Source organism: Natator depressus, chromosome 13 (assembly GCF_965152275.1).
Source record: "Natator depressus isolate rNatDep1 chromosome 13, rNatDep2.hap1, whole genome shotgun sequence".
Classification (NCBI taxonomy): Eukaryota; Metazoa; Chordata; order Testudines; family Cheloniidae; genus Natator; species Natator depressus.
Window position 1 is genome coordinate 34,023,442 of NC_134246.1, and position 17,888 is coordinate 34,041,329.

At 53.8% G+C, this 17,888-nt stretch overlaps 1 protein-coding gene and 1 long non-coding RNA gene across 2 annotated transcripts in view; one reads left to right on the plus strand and one right to left on the minus strand.

Annotated features, from left to right (window-relative positions):
• Positions 1 to 17,888, plus strand: part of LOC141997065 (uncharacterized) — a 33,702-nt gene that overhangs the window by 1,573 nt on the left and 14,241 nt on the right. The gene's annotated exons all lie outside the window — the stretch shown is intronic.
• Positions 2,603 to 4,514, minus strand: LOC141997495 (ribonuclease-like). Its single transcript, XM_074969873.1, has 2 exons — positions 4,420 to 4,514; positions 2,603 to 3,173 (listed from the first exon to the last, which is right to left on the minus strand). Exon 2 carries the CDS (start codon positions 3,148 to 3,150, stop codon positions 2,719 to 2,721), a length of 432 nt encoding a protein of 143 aa, XP_074825974.1. The 5' UTR covers positions 3,151 to 3,173; positions 4,420 to 4,514; the 3' UTR covers positions 2,603 to 2,718.

Here is a 17,888-nt window from a genome sequence, read left to right on the forward strand (position 1 = left end):
ATCCCATGCACCGCTACAGAGTAGGGATCGAGTGTCTAGGCAGCAGTTCTGCAGAAAAGGACCTAGGGGTTACAGTGGACGGGAAGCTGGATATGAGTCAATAGTGTGCCATTGTTGCCAAGAAGGCCAATGGCATTTTGGGATTTTGATGAAGCGGGACTGTTCTTAATGTTTCCTCTGAATATTGTGGGGTTGCCTCAGTTTCCCCTAGGCAGTTCTTAAGTATCTAGGTGGTGGGATAAGGGTGTATGATCATTGCAGAGCCCTAGAGGGCAGGTGTGTGCAGGGGTCTGGACACAGAGAATGGCCAACACCCTGTTTCTTGGCAACTGATAGCCTGGGCCCTTCCCCCCTGCAAGGTAAGAGCTAAAGGGTTGGAGAACAAAAGACTCAGGTGGCCTCCTGGCCTGGAAAAGGGACAAAGCCCGGGGGGTGGGTGTGGGGGGGCTGGAGAGAGTTTCAGTTTGGGGCTGGCTGGGGAGGAGAAGTGAAGTGCAGACGTGATTGTCTGGCTCACTGCCTCCCAAAATGGATCCAGCTGAGGGGTCCTGTTCTCTGCACCTACAAGCTCTGTGTTAGGCCATGTTCCTGTCGTCTAATAAACCTCTGTTTTACTGGCTGGCTGAGAGTGAAGTCTGACTGCGGAGTTGGGGTGCAGGACCCTCTGGCTTCCCCAAGACCCTGCCTGTGGGAATAGCATGGAGGGGCAGAGGATGCTGAATGCTCCGAGGTCAGACCCAGGAAGGTGGAAGCTGTGTGAGCTGTGTATCCTGAAGACACGCTGCTCAGAGAAAGGAGACTTCCCCAGAGTCCTGACTGGCTTCATGGGGAGCAGTTCCAGAGCATCACACGGGGACTCCGTGACAGGGATGTATAAGTAGGAGCATTGCCAACAGATCGAGGGACGTGATCATTCCCCTCTATTCAACATTGGGGAGGCCTCATCTGGAGTACTGTGTCCAGTTTTGGGCCCCACACTACAGGAAGGATGTGGAAAAACTGGAAAACGTCCCGTGGAAGGCAACAGAAATTATTAGGGGACTGGAACAGATGACTTATGAGGAGAGGTGAGGGAACTGGGATTGTTTAGTCTGCAGAAGAGAAGAATGAGGGGGGATTTGATAGCTGCTATCAACTACCTGAAAGGGGGTTCCCCTAGATTGTTCTCGAGTAGTAGCGGATGACAAAACGAGGAGTAATGGTCTCAAGTTGCAGTGGGGGAAGTTTAGGAGGAATATTAGGAAAAACTTTTTCACTAGGAGGGTGGTGAAACACTGGCATGTGTTTTTAAGGTCAGGCTTGACAAAGCCCTGGCTGGGATGGTTTGATTGGGGATTGGTCCTGCTTTGAGCAGGGGGTTGGACTAGATGACCTCCTGAGGTCCCTTCCAACCCTGATATTCTATGATTCTATGTCTGCTCCTTCACTCATCCCTTTAAATAACTTAGCCAAGTTCCCAAAATAGCCCGAGGGTTTGAGATCTCCACATGCAGTGACTCTGCCCCAGCCCCCCAAACACACCGACTCGTTCTGCATTGGCAGGAAAGTGTTTTATTGCAAGAAGCAGCAAGGAAACAAAACTCAGGGAGAGCTTCCAGGGCCCCGCCTGGGACAATCTTCTCCCCACACCCTGCCCCCGATACTTAATAGATGCGGGATGGGCGGGGGGTGGCTGTACTGTATAATGGGCACTAGGGCAGCAGAGGGCGGGGGTGGGGAAGGGGCGGCTATACTGTATCATGGGCACTAGGGGGCAGCAGAGGGCGGGGGTGGGGAAGGGGTGGCTATACTGTATAATGGGCACGAGGGGGCAGCAGAGGGTGGGGGTGGGAAGGGGTGGCTATACTGTATAATGGGCACTAGGGGGCAGCAGAGGGTGGGGGTGGGGAAGGGGCGGCTATACTGTATAATGGGCACTAGGGGGCAGCAGAGGATGGGGGGTGGGGAAGGGGCGGCTATACTGTATAATGGGCACTAGGGGGCAGCAGAGGATGGGGGGTGGGGAAGGGGCGTCTATACTGTATAATGGGCACTAGGGGGCAGCAGAGGGTGGGGGTGGGGAAGGGGCGGCTATATTGTATAATGGGCACTAGGGGGCAGCAGAGGGTGGGGGTGGGAAGGGGCGGCTATACTGTATCATGGGCACTGGGGGCAGCAGAGGGTAGGGGTGGGGAAGGGGCGGCTATACTGTATCATGGGCACTAGGGGGCGGCAGAGGGTGGGGATGGGGAAGGGGCGGCTATACTGTATCATGGGCACTAGGGGGCAGCAGAGGGTGGGGATGGGGAAGGGGCGGCTATACTGTATCATGGGCACTAGGGGCAGCAGAGGGCGGGGGAGGGGGAAGGGGTGGCTATACTGTATCATGGGCACTAGGGGGCAGCAGAGGGCGGGGGAGGGGGAAGGGGTGGCTATACTGTATAATGGGCACTAGGGGGCAGCAGAGGGCGGGGGAGGGGGAAGGGGTGGCTATACTGTATCATGGGCACTAGGGGCAGCAGAGGGCGGGGGAGGGGGAAGGGGCGGCTATACTGTATCATGGGCACTAGGGGCAGCAGAGGGCGGGGGAGGGGGAAGGGGTGGCTATACTGTATCATGGGCACTAGGGGCAGCAGAGGGCGGGGGAGGGGGAAGGGGCGGCTATACTGTATCATGGGCACTGGGGCATCAGTGGAACAGGGTCTGGGGGGACTGACAGTGCTGTGCAATGGGCCCAAACTATATCGCTCTGTCGTAGTGCACAGGGAGCCCCCCATCACAGGCGATGCGGATGCGTTGGGTGCTGGTGCCCCCGTTGTAGTTGCAGGGCGGTCTCTGTGATCCCCCCTGCAGCCGGCAGGTGATGAGGGCGAAGGAGGCTGTGCTGTCTCGCAGGTTCCCACCCGCCGGGGCCCCCCCAGGGCCGCAGATGGTGGTGATGCTGGCGGCGCTGGCGTGGACGAAGGTGTTGGTGAACTTGCAGACTGGCGAGGTCATGCCCCTGCGCTGCATCATCTGGTTGCAGTAGGTCCTGGCGTCCGGGGCGGCAGGCCTTGGGTAATCGACGTGCTGCCTCAAGAACTTCTCGTAGCGCGTCTCCCCCCTGGCCAGAGCCAGGCACGTGGCCAGCAAGACCAGCAGCAGTGTTGGGTGGGGTCCCCTCTGGGCCATGATACCTCTGCTGCTGGCTCGCCCTGCAGTGGGGAGGAAATGGAGGAATGGACAAGGGAGAGGGGACCTGTTTGCACCATGGAACCTGCAGTCACTCATCCCCTCCAGGCCCCCTGCCCCGCCGGGGAGCTCCTTGCAGATTGCAGGCTAAGGCTGCCAGGCAGGCAGTCGCTTCGTGCCAAACTCCAAAACCTTATTTGCAGAGCATTAAAGTTAACCGGAATTGCCTCAGCCTCTGCCAGAATGTCAAATGCTCCTGAAACCACTAATTAAGGAATTAAGTGGAGCACACCAGCTCCGCCCCACAACCTCACTCAAAGAGGGCAGAGTTAAAGGTACAGGGCTGGGCTGCATTTACTAGGTTCCAGAAATTTGAGGGCTTTTCTTTCTTTCTTTCTCTCTTTGTTTCCCCATATCTATCTCTCTATCTATCTCTCTGCCTAGCTGAAGACACCCTTCCTAGCAGCCCAGGTGTGTGATATTGCCCTTCTCCATGGATTAAGCCAGCTCTCTCTTTTTGTCACGTGGATTCTGGTTGGCTAGTGGCCAGTGAGAAACTCTTACAGTCTAATCGGGCAGAGCACACCGAGAAAGGGGTGTTCTTCCCTTGTTACAGATGGGGAAACCGAGGCACAGAATGGTTAAGGCTCAGCTTTTCAGCTCCCATTTGGTGACTTGGGTCCCACGGGGGTACATGAGGGTTTGGCCTCAAGACCCCTTTAGGGGTTTGAAAAATCCCATCCTAAGACAAAGAGAATGAAACCCAGGTTCTCTAAACGCCAGTGGGGAGCCTTGGCCACGACCCCAGCCTGCCACTAACTCTATGCTTTATCTGTTTGTCCACAGTGCGTCCTTCGTCCGCACTCCCAGCTCTCCCCCTTCTGCGACCCTAGATCCTGCTCCTCTCCCAGAGTGGGGGAGAGAACCCAGAAGTCCTGGCTCCCAGCCCCCCTTGCTCCAATCCACTAGACCCCACTGCCCCTGCAGAGCCAGTAGAAAACCCAGGAGTCCTGGCTCCCAGCTTCCCGTTTCTAACCACTAGACCCCACTGCCCCAGGAGAGATCCCAGGAGTGCTGACTCTGGATCTCACCTCCTCTTTCTTTTACCCTCTTGCTAAGATTGTGATCTCAGCTGCCTGGGGGTCAATCCAGAGTCACCCCTGAGTGCAGTGGGATCAGGGCCGGATTCTGCGCCCAGCCCCTCTGGAGTCAATCCGCAGTGACCCTCCCTCTGCATTTTCCCCCTGGCTGTGTCTGTTCTCAGCTCACCCAACTCCTGGGGCTCCCGTCAGAGATGGATCCAGCTGCCAGCAGAGCTGAGAGTCTCTGAGTCTCCTTCCCCTTCGGGTGTCATTATATAGAGCACGGCCAGGCAGCTGTGGGTGGGATGGGGCAGCTCCTCCCACCCAGGGCCCCAGAGATTCTGGGTGTGGCAGGGAGTTAGGGGAGAAGTGGGCACAGGGCAGGGTCCTGAGACACTGTGAACCCCACAGCCACAGTGCCTGGTGCATCTCCCCCTGTTATCCTCAGCCCAATTCTATCCCCAAGCTGTGGAGAGAACTCAGGAGTCCTGACTCCCAAACCCCTGTTCTAACCCACTAGCCGCCACTCCCCTCCCCGAGCCAAGTTAGAACCCAGGATTCCTGGCTCCCAGCCTCTCTAACCACACAGTCCTGGTGCCCTGTTACAGGTTTTGCCCCTAATTGCGTGCCCTAGATACCCCATAACCACAGCCCCCAGACCTGGCAAGTCCCTCTGTGCGTTCCCTGCCCAGGTCCCAGGGTAGGGTTGCCAACTTTCTAACTGCACAAAACCGAACACCCTGCCACACCCCTCACCCCTGCCCCAGCCCTTCTCTGAGGCCCTGCCCCCCTTCTACAAGGCCCCACCCCCGACTCGTACCTTTCCCCCCTCCCTCCATCGCTGACTCTCCCCCACCCTCACTCACTTTCACCAGGCTGGGGCAGGGGGTTGGGGTACAGGGGGAGCATGAGGGCTCTGGCTGTGGGTGTGGACTCTGGGTGGGGCCAGAAATGAAGGGTTCAGGGTGTGGGAAAGGGCTCCAGGCTGGGGCGGGGGGGGTGATGGCTCTGGCTGAGGGTGCTAGCTCTGGGGTGGGGCTGGAGATGAGGGACTTGGGGTGCAGGACCGGGGTCCGGGCTGGGGCAGGGGGTTGGCATGCAGGGGGGGTGAGGGCTCCAGCTGGGGGTGAGGGCTCTGGGGTGGAGCCGGGGTTGGGGAGTGGAGGGTCCGGGGTGCAGGCTCTGGGAGGGAGTTTGAGTACAGGTGGGGACTCCGGGCAGGGGGATGGGGTACGGGGTCCCGGCGGCACTTACCACAGCTCCCAGGAAGCAGCCACCAGGTCTCTGTGGTCCCTAGGTGCAGGGAGGCTCCGTCCATGCGCTGTCCTCACACCTGCAGGCGCTGCCCCCGCAGCTCCCCTGGTCAAGGTTCCTGGCCAATGGGAGCTGCAGAGCTGGCACTCGGGGTGGGGGCAGCGTGCGGAGCCTCCCTGCACCTAGGGGCTGCAGGGACCTGGCGGCTGCTTCCTGGAACCATGTGGAGCCAGGGCATGCAGGGAGCCTGGCACCCGCCTTAGGCCCGGGCCCCTGCTGTGCCACTGACCGCACTTTTAACGGCCCAGTCCGCCAGGGTCCCTTTTCGACCTGGTGTTCCAGTTGAAAACAGGACGCCTGGCAATCCTAGCCCTGGGCATCGCAAGGGGCAGCGACCCAGCCAGGGGAGGGACAGGCCTGGCTGCTGGAAATGCCCGTGCCCAGCAGAGCCAGTGGGAGCCGGGGCCTGGCTCCCCCAGTGCCACCTGAGCCCCAGGGCCTGGGGGAAGGGTGAGGGCATGTAGAGGGGGGGACTGGCTGCCAGCACCAGCCTGGCCTTGGGGCTTGGAGTCGTCTGTCCTGGATCTGGGTCCTGCCCACTGCTGGTGAGGGCTGGGAGCCAGGACTCCTGGGATCTATCCCAGCTCTGGGTAGGCAGTGGGGTCTCGTGTGTGTTTGGTAGGTTATGAGACAATGTCCCTTTGGGGTCACCTGCTCATCGCCCTCTGTGCTGGCACAACGGCTGCCAGCCAGGCTACAGCGAAGGTTAAGACCAGCTCCTCGTTCAAACCTCAGCTCTCCTAAGTGCTCTAAAATCGACACAGGTACTTGGCTTGTGTCAAGGTTCCTTCCCCACTTTGAACTCTAGGGTACAAATGTGGGGACCTGCATGAAAACCTCCTAAGCTTACTTTTACCAGCTTAGGTTAAAACTTCCCCAAGGTACAAACTATTTTACCCTTTGCCCTTGGTTTTCCACTGCCACCACCAAACGTTAATCTGGGTTCCTGAGAAAGCGTTGTTTGGCAAAGTCTTTCCCTCCAAAAATCCTCCCAACCCTTGCACCCTACTTCTTGGGGACGGTTTGGTAAAAATCCTCACCGATTTGCATAGGTGACCACAGACCCAAGCCCTTGGATCTTAGAACAATGAAAAAAAGCATTCAGTTCTTGAAAAGAAACATTTTAATAGAAGAAACAGTAAAAAGAAAAGGATCACCTCTGTAAGATCAGGATGGTAAATACCTTACAGGGTAATTAGATTCAAAACATAGAGAATCCCTCTAGGCAAAACCTTAAGTTACAAAAAGACACACAGACAAGAATATTCATTCTATTCAGCACAATTTATTTTCTCAGCCATTTAAACAAACAGAATCTAACGCATATCTAGCTAGATTACTTACTAAGTTCTAAGACTCCATTCCTGTCCTGTCCCCGGCAAAAGCCTCACCCAGACAGACACAGACCCTTTGATGTTCTCCCTCTTCCCAGCTTTTGAAAGTATCTTGTCTCCTCATTGGCATTTTGGTCAGGTGCCAGTGAGGTTATCCTAGCTTCTTAACCCTTTACAGGTGAAAGAGTTTTTTCCTCTGGCCAGGAGGGATTTAAAGGTGGTTAGCCTTCCCTTTATATTATGACAGCTTGCCAAGAAATTTGGTGTGGGCCCCTAGGGAGCGGGGGAAGCTGGGGTGACTGACCCAAACTTAGGGTCATTTGAGGAAGGGGTTCCCCATCCCTGAACAAAAGAGCCTGGCTGAAAGTGCCTGGATTGCCCAACTTGGTGCGGAGCTGGGTCTCAAACCCAGACCATGACCATCACCCCAGGGTCTCGGGGCCCCCCAAACCCACAGGGCAGGCCGCACACTAGCCCTTTGTGGGAACAAAACTGAGAATGGTACGAGACAGAGAGTTTGGCTCTCATGACAGGCAACGAACACACCGAACACTCATGCCCCAGACAGATCACACGGAACGTGCAGAGAGGGCTGAGCTAGCCAGCCCTGCCATCTGCTGGCTGGGCCCAGGAGCAGGCTGGGCTGGACTGGCCTGGGCTGGCCTGGGCTGGCTGGGCCCAGGGGGATCCGGGGCAGGCTAGGCTGGGCTGGCTGGGCCCAGGAGGATCTGGGCCCAGGAGGGATCTGTCTCCACTGGCACAAGCTATGGGGGTCCTGCCAGGCCCCTCTGTGCCAGATCCTGTCACATTCACCCTGCAGTGTCTCACGGTGCTCATGGGCTCAGGGCTTTGAGACCCCCCAGTCCCCGGGCCAGCCCAGATCTGGCCCAACAGGGCTGCCCACGACCCTGTCAGCCTGGACCGGCCCCCACCCAATCTGCACTGCCCAGCCCCACTGGCATGCTGGGTGTTGGTTGGTGGTTTGACCGTTGATGGATCCCTCCCTGTGGTCTGGGGCAGGCTGCTCTCCCTGGGACTCGGGGGAGGAGGGCAAAACCCTGAACGTACAGAGGAAGTTTCAAAACCTGGGATGGGGCAACGGGCTAACGGGTGGTGACTCCATAGGCCGGTGGGATGTGCCAACGGCTGCTCGTTCCCCGCTGTTAACGGCAGAGCCCTGCTCCCACGTGGAGTGTCGTTGTGGTGTCGGGCAGAGGAGGGAATGATGCCAGGTTAACAATGTGATGCAGTGGCAGGAAAGGCTGGTGTCCTCCTGGGGTGGATTATCAGAAGTGTCATATGCAAGACACGGGAAGGAATTGTCCTGCTCTACTCAGCATTGGTGAGGTCCCGCTTGGGGTCCTGGGCCCAGTTCTGGGCACCAAACTTTAGGAAAGATGTGGACAAACTGGAGAGAGTTCAGAGGAGAGCAACACAAATGATCAAAGGGTTAGAAAACCTGACCTGTGAGGAAAGGTTAAAAACTGGGCAGGTTTAGTCCTGAGAAAAGAAGATTGGGGGGGAGCTGAGAACAGCTTTCAAATCTGTGCAGGGCTGTTCTGGAGGGGACAGAGATCCATCATTCTCTGTGTCCACTGAGGACAGGACAAGAAGTAATGGCCTGAGTCTGCAGCCAGGGAGATGTAGGTTGGATATTAGGGAAAAGTTTCTAATGCTCAGAGTGGTGAGCATTAGTCCTTCTGTGGGGCCCTTCGGCCCTTTCTTCCTCTTTTAATCAACTACAGCCCATTCCGTTCCTCACCTCAGAGATAGAACCCAGGAGTCCTGACTCCCAGCCCGCAACTCTCCTCACAGAGCTGGGCTAGAACCCAGGAGTCTTGACTCCATCTCCATCTCCCGCAATCAGAAACAGAATCCAGGAGTAGAGCTGGGTGAGTAATGAATTTTTTGGTTCCGAGCAATTGAAAACTACAGTAGAACCTCAGCGTTACGAATGCCAGAGTTACAAACTGACCGGTCAACCACACACCTCGTTTGGCACAGAAAGTATGCAATCAGCCAGCCTCAGAGACAAAAAAAAAAAAGAAATCCAGTGCTGTGCTAAATGTAAATGACTTAAAAAAAGAGGAAAGTTTTAAAATTAGTATTTGACAAGGGTAAGAAATTATTTCTTTTAAATTAAGAGGGTTAAAAGCAATTAAGTTAATTTTAAATTCTTTCATTTAAATTAAGAGGGTTAAAAGCAACATTTTTCTTCTGCATAGTAAAGTTTCAAAGCTGTATTACGTCAATATTCAGTTATAAACTTTTGAAAGAACCACCAAACACTTTGTTCAGAGTTACGAACATTGCAGAATTATGAACAACCCCTATTCCTGAAGAGTTTGGAACTCTGAGGCCCTACTGTGGTTTTGTCTTGGGTTGAACCAAACCCCATATTATTCCAAATTTTTGGCGAAATAAAAAGTCAAAAAATTCCACGTCACCTGGACAGAAAACATTTCTGTTTGACCTGACTGGAAATGGTTTTTTTTTTTTCAGTTTGGGGCATTTGGACAAAAGCAGAGGCCTAAAGCCACAAAATGGCCGGTGGGGACGGGTTCCCTTGTAACTTTCAGCCCAGCAGTTAGAGCACTCACTCAGGGCTGTGGGAAAACCCAGTTCAAATCCCCCCTCTGCCTGCCAAAGGGAAGGGATTAGACCAGAGATCTGCCCCCTCTCAGCTGGGGACTCTTCACTCGCTCCACTTGGAGCTGCCCTGCTCCACTTTGGCTGGATCGCTGTTGGAGCAGGGCCTGGAAACTGGGTCACCCACATCTGAGGTGCTGGCGTTAACCAGAGTCATTCTCAAGGGCGGTCCCAGGCACAATGGCTACTCAGCGTCACCATGCTTGACAATTGGGGTGAATAAATTCATACAAATTTTGCCCTGTTCTACCCAGGAGTTTAACCCACTAGACCTTCTAGCCACCCCAGGATAGGGCTAGAACCCACAAATCCTGGCTCCCACCCCTCCCTGCTCTACCCCACTAGATGCCCCAGAGCAAGGCTAGAACTCCAGACTCCTGGCTTCTAATCCTCCTGCCCCGACCTCACCACTTGAAACCAGGTAAATACCAGCTGACTCTGAAATTGCAATCTCCTGCTTGAATGGTGGCTTTTATACTCTAGGGTCTCTGCTGCCGGGATTTTCCCTGGCGCTGTGTTTGTCCAGCACCGAACACATGGGATCCAGTCATGACGGGCGATGCTGGGACTACAGCACAGCAATGAAATCTCTCCCCCCTCGGACAAGGAGCCACCTGCGATACCCTGTTAATCTCCCAGTAATTGCTTATGGGTGCCCTTTCCCGGGCCAGGAGGTCACCTGATTCCTTTGTTCTCCAACCCTTTAGCTATCACCTTTCAGGGGGGAAGGGCCCAGGCCATCAGTTGCCAGGAGACAGAGTGTCGGCCATTTACGTACACGGGCCCTTTGCTCTGCAACAATTACACCCTCCTCCCTGATCAATGGCCATAAAAAGTAGACACCACATTCGGTAAATATTTGCTGTCAGATATCTGGGATCTGCCTATTTGCTGTAGGATATCTGGGATCTGCCTTTGATCTGCAGTAAAAACATTTTATTGCAGCCAGAGCAGCAGATTTCCCTCTGAACCAAATCCTAGCGGGAATATCTAGCAGAAGGAGGCGGGTAAACCTCAGTACTGACATAAAAAGGGTTATCTATTTTTTTAGAATGTTACCTCAGTACAAACTTGCCTGTGCCTTCACTGAACTAAAGAGACACTCACAATTATTTTTATCCAGGATATCTGGAGAATGTAACAACTGGTATGCCTAGATTTTAATTGCTCAGGGTAAATAAAGAAATTCAAGGAGGATTTTTCTTTCTGTCTGTTACATTCATGGCACACACACAGAGAAATTAGATAAAATCATACAATACTCTTGCTGGAAGGTAGCAACTTTATTTCTTAGAATCCAGAACCGCAACACACAAGAATCCAAAAACACACAGAGAGAAACAACAGGCTGCTCCCCAAGGAACAATTCACCCCACCTTACTCCAGGCAGGCTCTCTGCAGACTGATGGTGCTGAAGACCCAGATCAAATGCTCCCCTCCAGAGCCCCCTAGCCTGTCAGCAGGATCAGGGAACCCCTTGCACTTGAAGTGACAGCTCTCTACCACACCACACTGTCACCCAGGGATAAGCCAAGTGTTTTTTTCTGCTGTTTTGCAAAGGTTGATAAGCATTGTTTGTTGTCTGCAATAATTACTTGAAGTCTTTAGGGGCAAGTTGTAAATACACTGTGAATGGCAGATGTTAAAGCCACTTGGGTCAAAAGGCAAACAAACCACTTGGACCTTATCAAAGACCAGGACAGCAGTCTGGTAGAGGGATGAGATTATCTCGAGAACAAACCCAACAGGATGTTTGTGGTTTAAAGAGAGTCCTGACTTGAAAGGAATGTCTCTTTATTCAGCATCAGAAAGGATCCTTATCAGAAGCCATAAAAAGAAGCTGTAAAAGTGGGACAAAAGTTTTACAAAAGGTAGATCGTGCCATACCAACCTGATCTCCTTCTTTGAGAAAGTAACAGATTTTTTAGACAAATGAAACACAGTGGATCTAATTTACCTAGATTTCAGTAAGGCGTTTGATACCGTGCCACAGGGGGAATTATTAGTTAAATTGGAAAAGATGGGGATCAATATGAAAATTGAAAGGTGGAATTGGTTAACAGGGAGACTACAGCGGGTCATATTGAAAGGTGAACTGTCAGGCTGGAGGGAGGTTACCAGTGGAGTTCCACAGGGATCAGTTTTGGGACCAATCTTATTTAATCTTTTTCTTGCTGACCTCGGCACAAAAAGTGGGAGTGTGCTAATAAAGTCTGCGGATGATACAAAGCTGGGAGGTATTGCCAATTTAGAGAGAGACCAGGATATCATACAGGAAGATCTGGATGACCTTGTAAACTGGAGTAATAGTAATAGGATGAAATTTAATCGTGAGAAGTGGAAGTTCATGCATTTAGCGATTAATAACAAGAATTTTAGTTATAAGCTGGGGACGCAACAATTAGAAGTAACGGAGGAGGAGAAGGACCTTGGAGTATTGGTTGATCACAGGATGACTATGAGCCGCCAATGTGATATGGCCGTGAAAAAAGCTAATGTGGTCTTGGGATTCATCAGGCGAGGTGTTCCCAGTAAAGATAAGGAGTACCGTTATATAAGGCACTGGTGAGACCTCATCTGAAATACTGTGTGCAGTTCTGGTCTCCCATATTTAAGAAGGATGAATTCAAACTGGAACAGGTACAGAGAAGGGCTACTAGGATGATCCAAAGAATGGAAAACCTGTCTTTTGAAAGGAGACTCAAGGAGCTTGGCTTGTTTAGCCTAACTAAAAGAAGGTTGAGGGGAGATATGATTGCTCTCTATAAATATATGAGAGGGATAAATACCGGAGAGGGAGAGGAATTATTTAAGCTCAGTACCAATGTGGACACAAGAACAAATGGATGTAAACTGGTCATCGGGAAGTTTAGACTTGAAATTAGACGAAGGTTTCTAACCATCAGAGGAGTAAAGTTTTGGAATAGCCTCCCAAGGGAAGCAGTGGGGGCAAAAGACCTATCTGCCTTTAAAATTAAACTCGATAAGTTTATGGAGGAGATGGTATGATGGGATAACATGATTTTGGCAATTAATTGATCTTTAACTTTTCATGGTAAATAGGCCCAATGGCCTGTGATGGGATGTTAGATGGGATGGGATCTGAGTTACTACAGAGAATTCTTTCCTGGGTATCTGTCTGGTGAATCTTGCCCATATGCTCAGGGTTCAGCTGATCGCCATATTTGGGGTCAGGAAGGAATTTTCCTCCAGGGCAGATTGGAGAGGCCCTGGCGGTTTTTCACCTCCCTCTGTAGCATGGGGCACAGGTCAGTTGCTGGAGGATTCTCTGCTCCCTGAAGTCTTTAAAGCATGATTTGAGGACTTCAATAGCTCAGACATAGGTGAGAGGTTTATCGCAGGAGTGGGTGGGTGAGATTCTGTGGCCTGCATTGTGCAGGAGGTCAGACTAGACGATCATAATGGTCCCTTCTGACCTTAATATCTATGAATCTATGACTTTCTTCCTTCTCTCTTTCTAGCAATAACCCTCCTTTTTGACCAGGGGTGGGCAAACATCTGGGAATAGAAACTGTATTGCGGGCCATGAATGCTAACAAAATTGGGGTTGGGGTGCAGGAGGGGCTGAGGACTCTGGTAGGGGGTGCAGGCTCCGGGGTGGGGCAAGAAATGAGGAGTTCAGGGTGCAGGAGGGGGCTCTGGGCTGGGCTGGGGGAGTAGGGTGGGTGTGCGAGGGGGGGGGGGTGAGGGCTCCAGCTGGGGGACGTGGGCTCTGGGGTGAGGCTGAGGATGAGGAGTGTGGGGTGTAGGAGGGTGCTTTGGGCTGGGACTGAGGGGGTTTGGAGAGTGGGATGGGGATCAGGGCTGGTGAAGGGGGTTGGGGTGCGGGAAGGGGTGCAGGCTCTGGCTGGGGATGCGGGCTCTGGGGTGGGGATTTGGGGTGCAGGAGGGTGCGCCGGGCTGGGATCGAAGGGTTTGGAGGGCGGGAGGGGGATCAGGGCTGGGGCAGGGGGTTGGGGTGTGGGGAGAGCCTCAGGGGTGCAGGCTCCGAGCGGTGCTTACGTCAAGTGGCTCCTGGAAGCAGTGGCATGTCCCTTCTGCGGCTCCTACATGGAGGCGCAGCCAGGCAGCTCTGCACGCTTCCCCGTCTGCAGGCGCTGCCCACACAGCTCCCATTGGAGTACTGGAGGGGGCCATTGGAGCGGGGCCATTGGAGCACGTAGGAGCTGGAGTGGGGCCATGCCGCGGCTTCTGGGAGCCGCGTGGTGCAGCCCCAGCCCCTCCGCCCCGGCTGGAGTGGTGCAGGCCCCAAAACCCGGTTCTCTGTGGGAGCTCACTGGCCAGTTTGCCCAACCCTGTTTTAGACCCTTACCTATTTCTGATTGAAAGTAAAACCTTCTCTGAGCGCTCCCAAAGGCTGTATCCCTGCAATCTAAAGACAGACACTGCTGCTTGGAAAAAGTTTTGCAGAGGATATGGGTGATTTCCATCTAACTCCTGTTTCCTCCCAATGGTGCAAGGTTTGATTGCTACTTATATGCCTGAAGACGGCTCTAGCTTCTTTGGAGATGCGTGTTTGCAAGTACTTTACCTAAGTGCAAAGCTTCTGATATCACGGCTAAGGCAATGGTGGGATGCTTTATGTGCCATGGAATCCAATGCCCTTACTGGCCTGCGGTCTAATCAAGAATTCACTGGAGTGTGGGCTATTTATCATCCTTGGGGAATCTACACTTAATAATGCACTGGCACAGCTTCAGTGATTCCAGTGCAGACAAGCCCTGGGAAAGATGACAGCCTCCTCTCCAAAGACCATGATGGAGAAGAGACAGTCATGGCTGTTCAAATTTCGTGGTTGTCTTTTAAGAATTAATAATGTTTATGTAAGCGGGGGAATGGTCCCGCTATTGTGGGGAACTTTCCTGGCTTATACACTACTCCAGTGAAATGGACTAGCGAAAGGATCTGAGTCCTCGCTCCTACTTCCTGTAGCCAGAGGCCGGCCTGACCTCCAGGGCTCCCCTTCCACTCTCCTGTGTGGCAGAGTCCTTGTAACCCCAACAAGGCTGGGCCCAGGAGTCCCCGGGGGCTCGACCCCCAACCTTGTTGTGGTCACTTAGGGCAGGGGCTAGGGTGTCCCCACTCCAGGGTGCTCTCTCTGCACTGGATGCTTCCCTGACCCCTTGATCATCAAATACAGTTCAAAGCAAATACAATTTATTAAACAGCAACCAATTAAAAAATAAGGAAAAAATGGGAAAGGTGAAAGGAAAACCCGTCACCCCGCTCTGTGGCATGGGGATGTCACAACCAGCATTTCTGGGATGTCAGGGGAGTTCAGTCTGTTCCCCACAAGTCCCAGGCCTTTTCTCAGGCCCTGGCTGTGCTGCAGGGATGCTGCGGGTCGGACACTTGCCCTGGCGGTGGCCACACGCCCTCAGTGTCTAGGTGGCAGGACCCTTCTTCCCAGCGTCAGCCCCCTTCACCCCCGCCCCCGTTGGGGTTACGATCCCCCTCCAGGTCTGGCCTACAAGGCCTCTCTTGGCTGGGGGCGTCTCCCTGCGCTAGGCCTGCTGCCCAGGGTCCCCCTCGCTCTCCCCAGCTGCTCACCGCACCCCACTCCAGACTGCTCCAGCCCCAGCTCTAGGGTTGCCAACTTTCTAATCGCACAAAACCGAACACCCTAGACCTAGGCCTTCCCTGAGGCCCTGCCCCCTTCTCCACCCCTTCCCCGAGCCCCTGCCCCCCGCTCACTACATTGCCCCTCCCTCAGTGGCTTGCTCTGCCCCACCCTCACTCACTTTCACTGGGCTGGGGCAGGGGGTTGAGGTGTGGGGGGTGAGGGCTCTAACTTGGGGTGCGGGCTCCAGGCTGGGGCCAGAAATAAGAGGTTCAGGTTGTGGGAGGGGGCTCTGGGCTAGGGCAGCGGGTTGGGGTGCAGGAAACGGTGGGGGCAGTGCGTGGAGCCCTGTGGCCCCCTCCCCTAGGACCTGCTGCTGGCCACTTCCGGGGCGCAGCATGGTGCCAGGACAGGTAGGGACTAGCCTGCTTTAGACCCACAGCACCCCCGACCGGACCAGACACCCTATCGAGCTCCAGCTCCACTCTGCCTCAGCACGGCTGCTGCTCTGCCTCCAGCTCCCTGGGCTGCTTCTCTGGCTCCCCTGGCTCTGCTTGCTGCAGCTCTGCTCCCAGCACAGGTCTGCTCCCTGGGCTGCTTCTGTGACTCTGCTCCCAGCACGGACCTGCTCCCCCTGGGCTGCTTCTCTGGTTCTCTCTGGCTGCCTCTCTCCTTAGCTCGGCCCCACTCTGTCTGACCCAGGCGATTCCAGCTCACTTGCAGGACAGAAAGCCCCTGGCCTCCTGACTCCCTGATTAGCCTGTCTGCCTTGTCTATCACGCTGACCAGGAGCATTGGACTCTTCCCATTGTTCCTGGGCACTGTCAGTGTCAGGGACTTGATTTCCCATTGACCCTTCCCCTTCCTTTTGGTTCTGGGAGCTAGCCAGCCAAAACACCCCCACTGAGTTTTAGTAAAGGGCCAGCAGTCCCCTTACATTTACAAAGAAATTTGAAGTGGCAAGTTTGGACCAGTTTGAGGCAGATTTTAAGCATCTGTAAAACCCTGATGAAGCAAACAGGATAGCTCCGAAAATGAACTGGATTTTAATGCAGCACCAGTTCTGTTATAACTGCTGTTAAGAACTCTTTTCTGTTACATTGGTGACTTTTCTAAAATGTGCTCCATTATTTAGATGGACTTGAAATGTGTTTCATCTCATGGGGACGTGGGGTAGGATTATTAATCCAAATTTGGGGTTACTTGATGCTGTGGTTCCTGAGATACAACCCTGGAAAAAAGCTTCTCTTAAGGTTGACTGATTCTACCAATTCTTTTAAAACAGATTTTGGGATCAACCCATGTCTCTGATCATACCCCAGATGGTCTTAATCATTCATCCTTGATCCCCCTAGTGTTTGCCATCCCCTCCCCCTTTCGGGGACATGACAGAATATACCCCATGTCCATACCCCACACACTATTGTAATAAGACTTTGTAGACAGGATGCCTGGTGAGGGATCATTTGAAAACTCATAATTTGCTGATCATTGTTGTCCGGATAAAATGTGTGTGGCAACATTGTGTGTGAAGTTATAAGATTCCACTGTATGGTGTTGTTACCACATGTTCCAAACTGAGGTCGGCAAACAGGCCTGTCTCGAACAAAGGAACATGTGCTTTGCTGAATTTACACTTAAGCAGTATACAGAGTCATCAAGCAGGAAGGGGTAGGAGAGGCCAGCTCTGCCTCTGCACCGCAAACCCCTCTGGGACGGAGCAACATAGGTGGCCGTGGGGCCTGGGGATCCTTCCAGCCCCATGGAGATTTTGGCTGCAAGCAGACGAGCCATTCACTGGCAAACCTCAGATGAGTCCTCTTTGCTCCTGGATCCCCCTCCCTGACACTCACCCGGAGGCAGGCAGACCCTGCCGAGCTGGGCCCACACTGTATCTGGTGCTCCGGAAATAACATTTCCTGTGCCCCATTCCCCTGCAGTCACTGACCAGCCCATCTGGGGCCATGCTGGGGCCTGCAACCTGTGAGGACTGGTGCCCCCTTCTGGGTAACGGCCCTGTATTGCATTCCCCGCCCCATTGAGTAAGGGAGCTGCCCCAACCTGCATCTGGATTGGAGCCGGTGCCCCATAAAAAGGCAAGGCCTCAGACTGCATTCCCCAATCCCTGGAGCCAGCTAGGCCCCTTGACCTGGTTTTGATCATGGTCACTGCTTAGCAAAGGGGCATGCCCCCAAATCCCTTCCCTGGTCCCTTTAAACAACTTAGGGCATGGCTACACTGGAAACTTCAAAGCGCTGTCGCGGAAACGCTCCTCCAGCAGCGCTTTGAAGTGTGAGTGTGGTCGCGCAGGAGCGCTGGGAGAGAGGGTTCTCCCAGCGCTCCTGGTGATCCACCTCCATGAGGGGATTAGCTCCTAGAGCTGGGAGCCCTGCTCCCTGCGCTCAGAGCTTGTTTACACTAGCGCTTTAAAGCGCTCTGACTTGCTGCACTCAGGGGGGTAATTTTTCACACCCCTGAGCCAGCAAGTTAGAGCCCTATAAAATGTAAGTGTAGCCAAACTCTTAGTCATATTCCCAAAATAGCCCGAGGGTTTGAGATCCAGAGATGCAGTGACTCTGCCCCAGCCCCCCAAACACACCGACTTGTTCTGCATTGGCAGGAAAGTGTTTTATTGCAAGAAGCAGGAAGGAAACAAAACTCAGGGAGAGCTTCTAGGGCCCCGCCTGGGACAATCTTCTCCCCACACCCTGCCCCCGATACCTAATGCATGCCGGGTGGGAGGGGGTGGCCGTACTGTATAATGGGCACCCAGCGAGG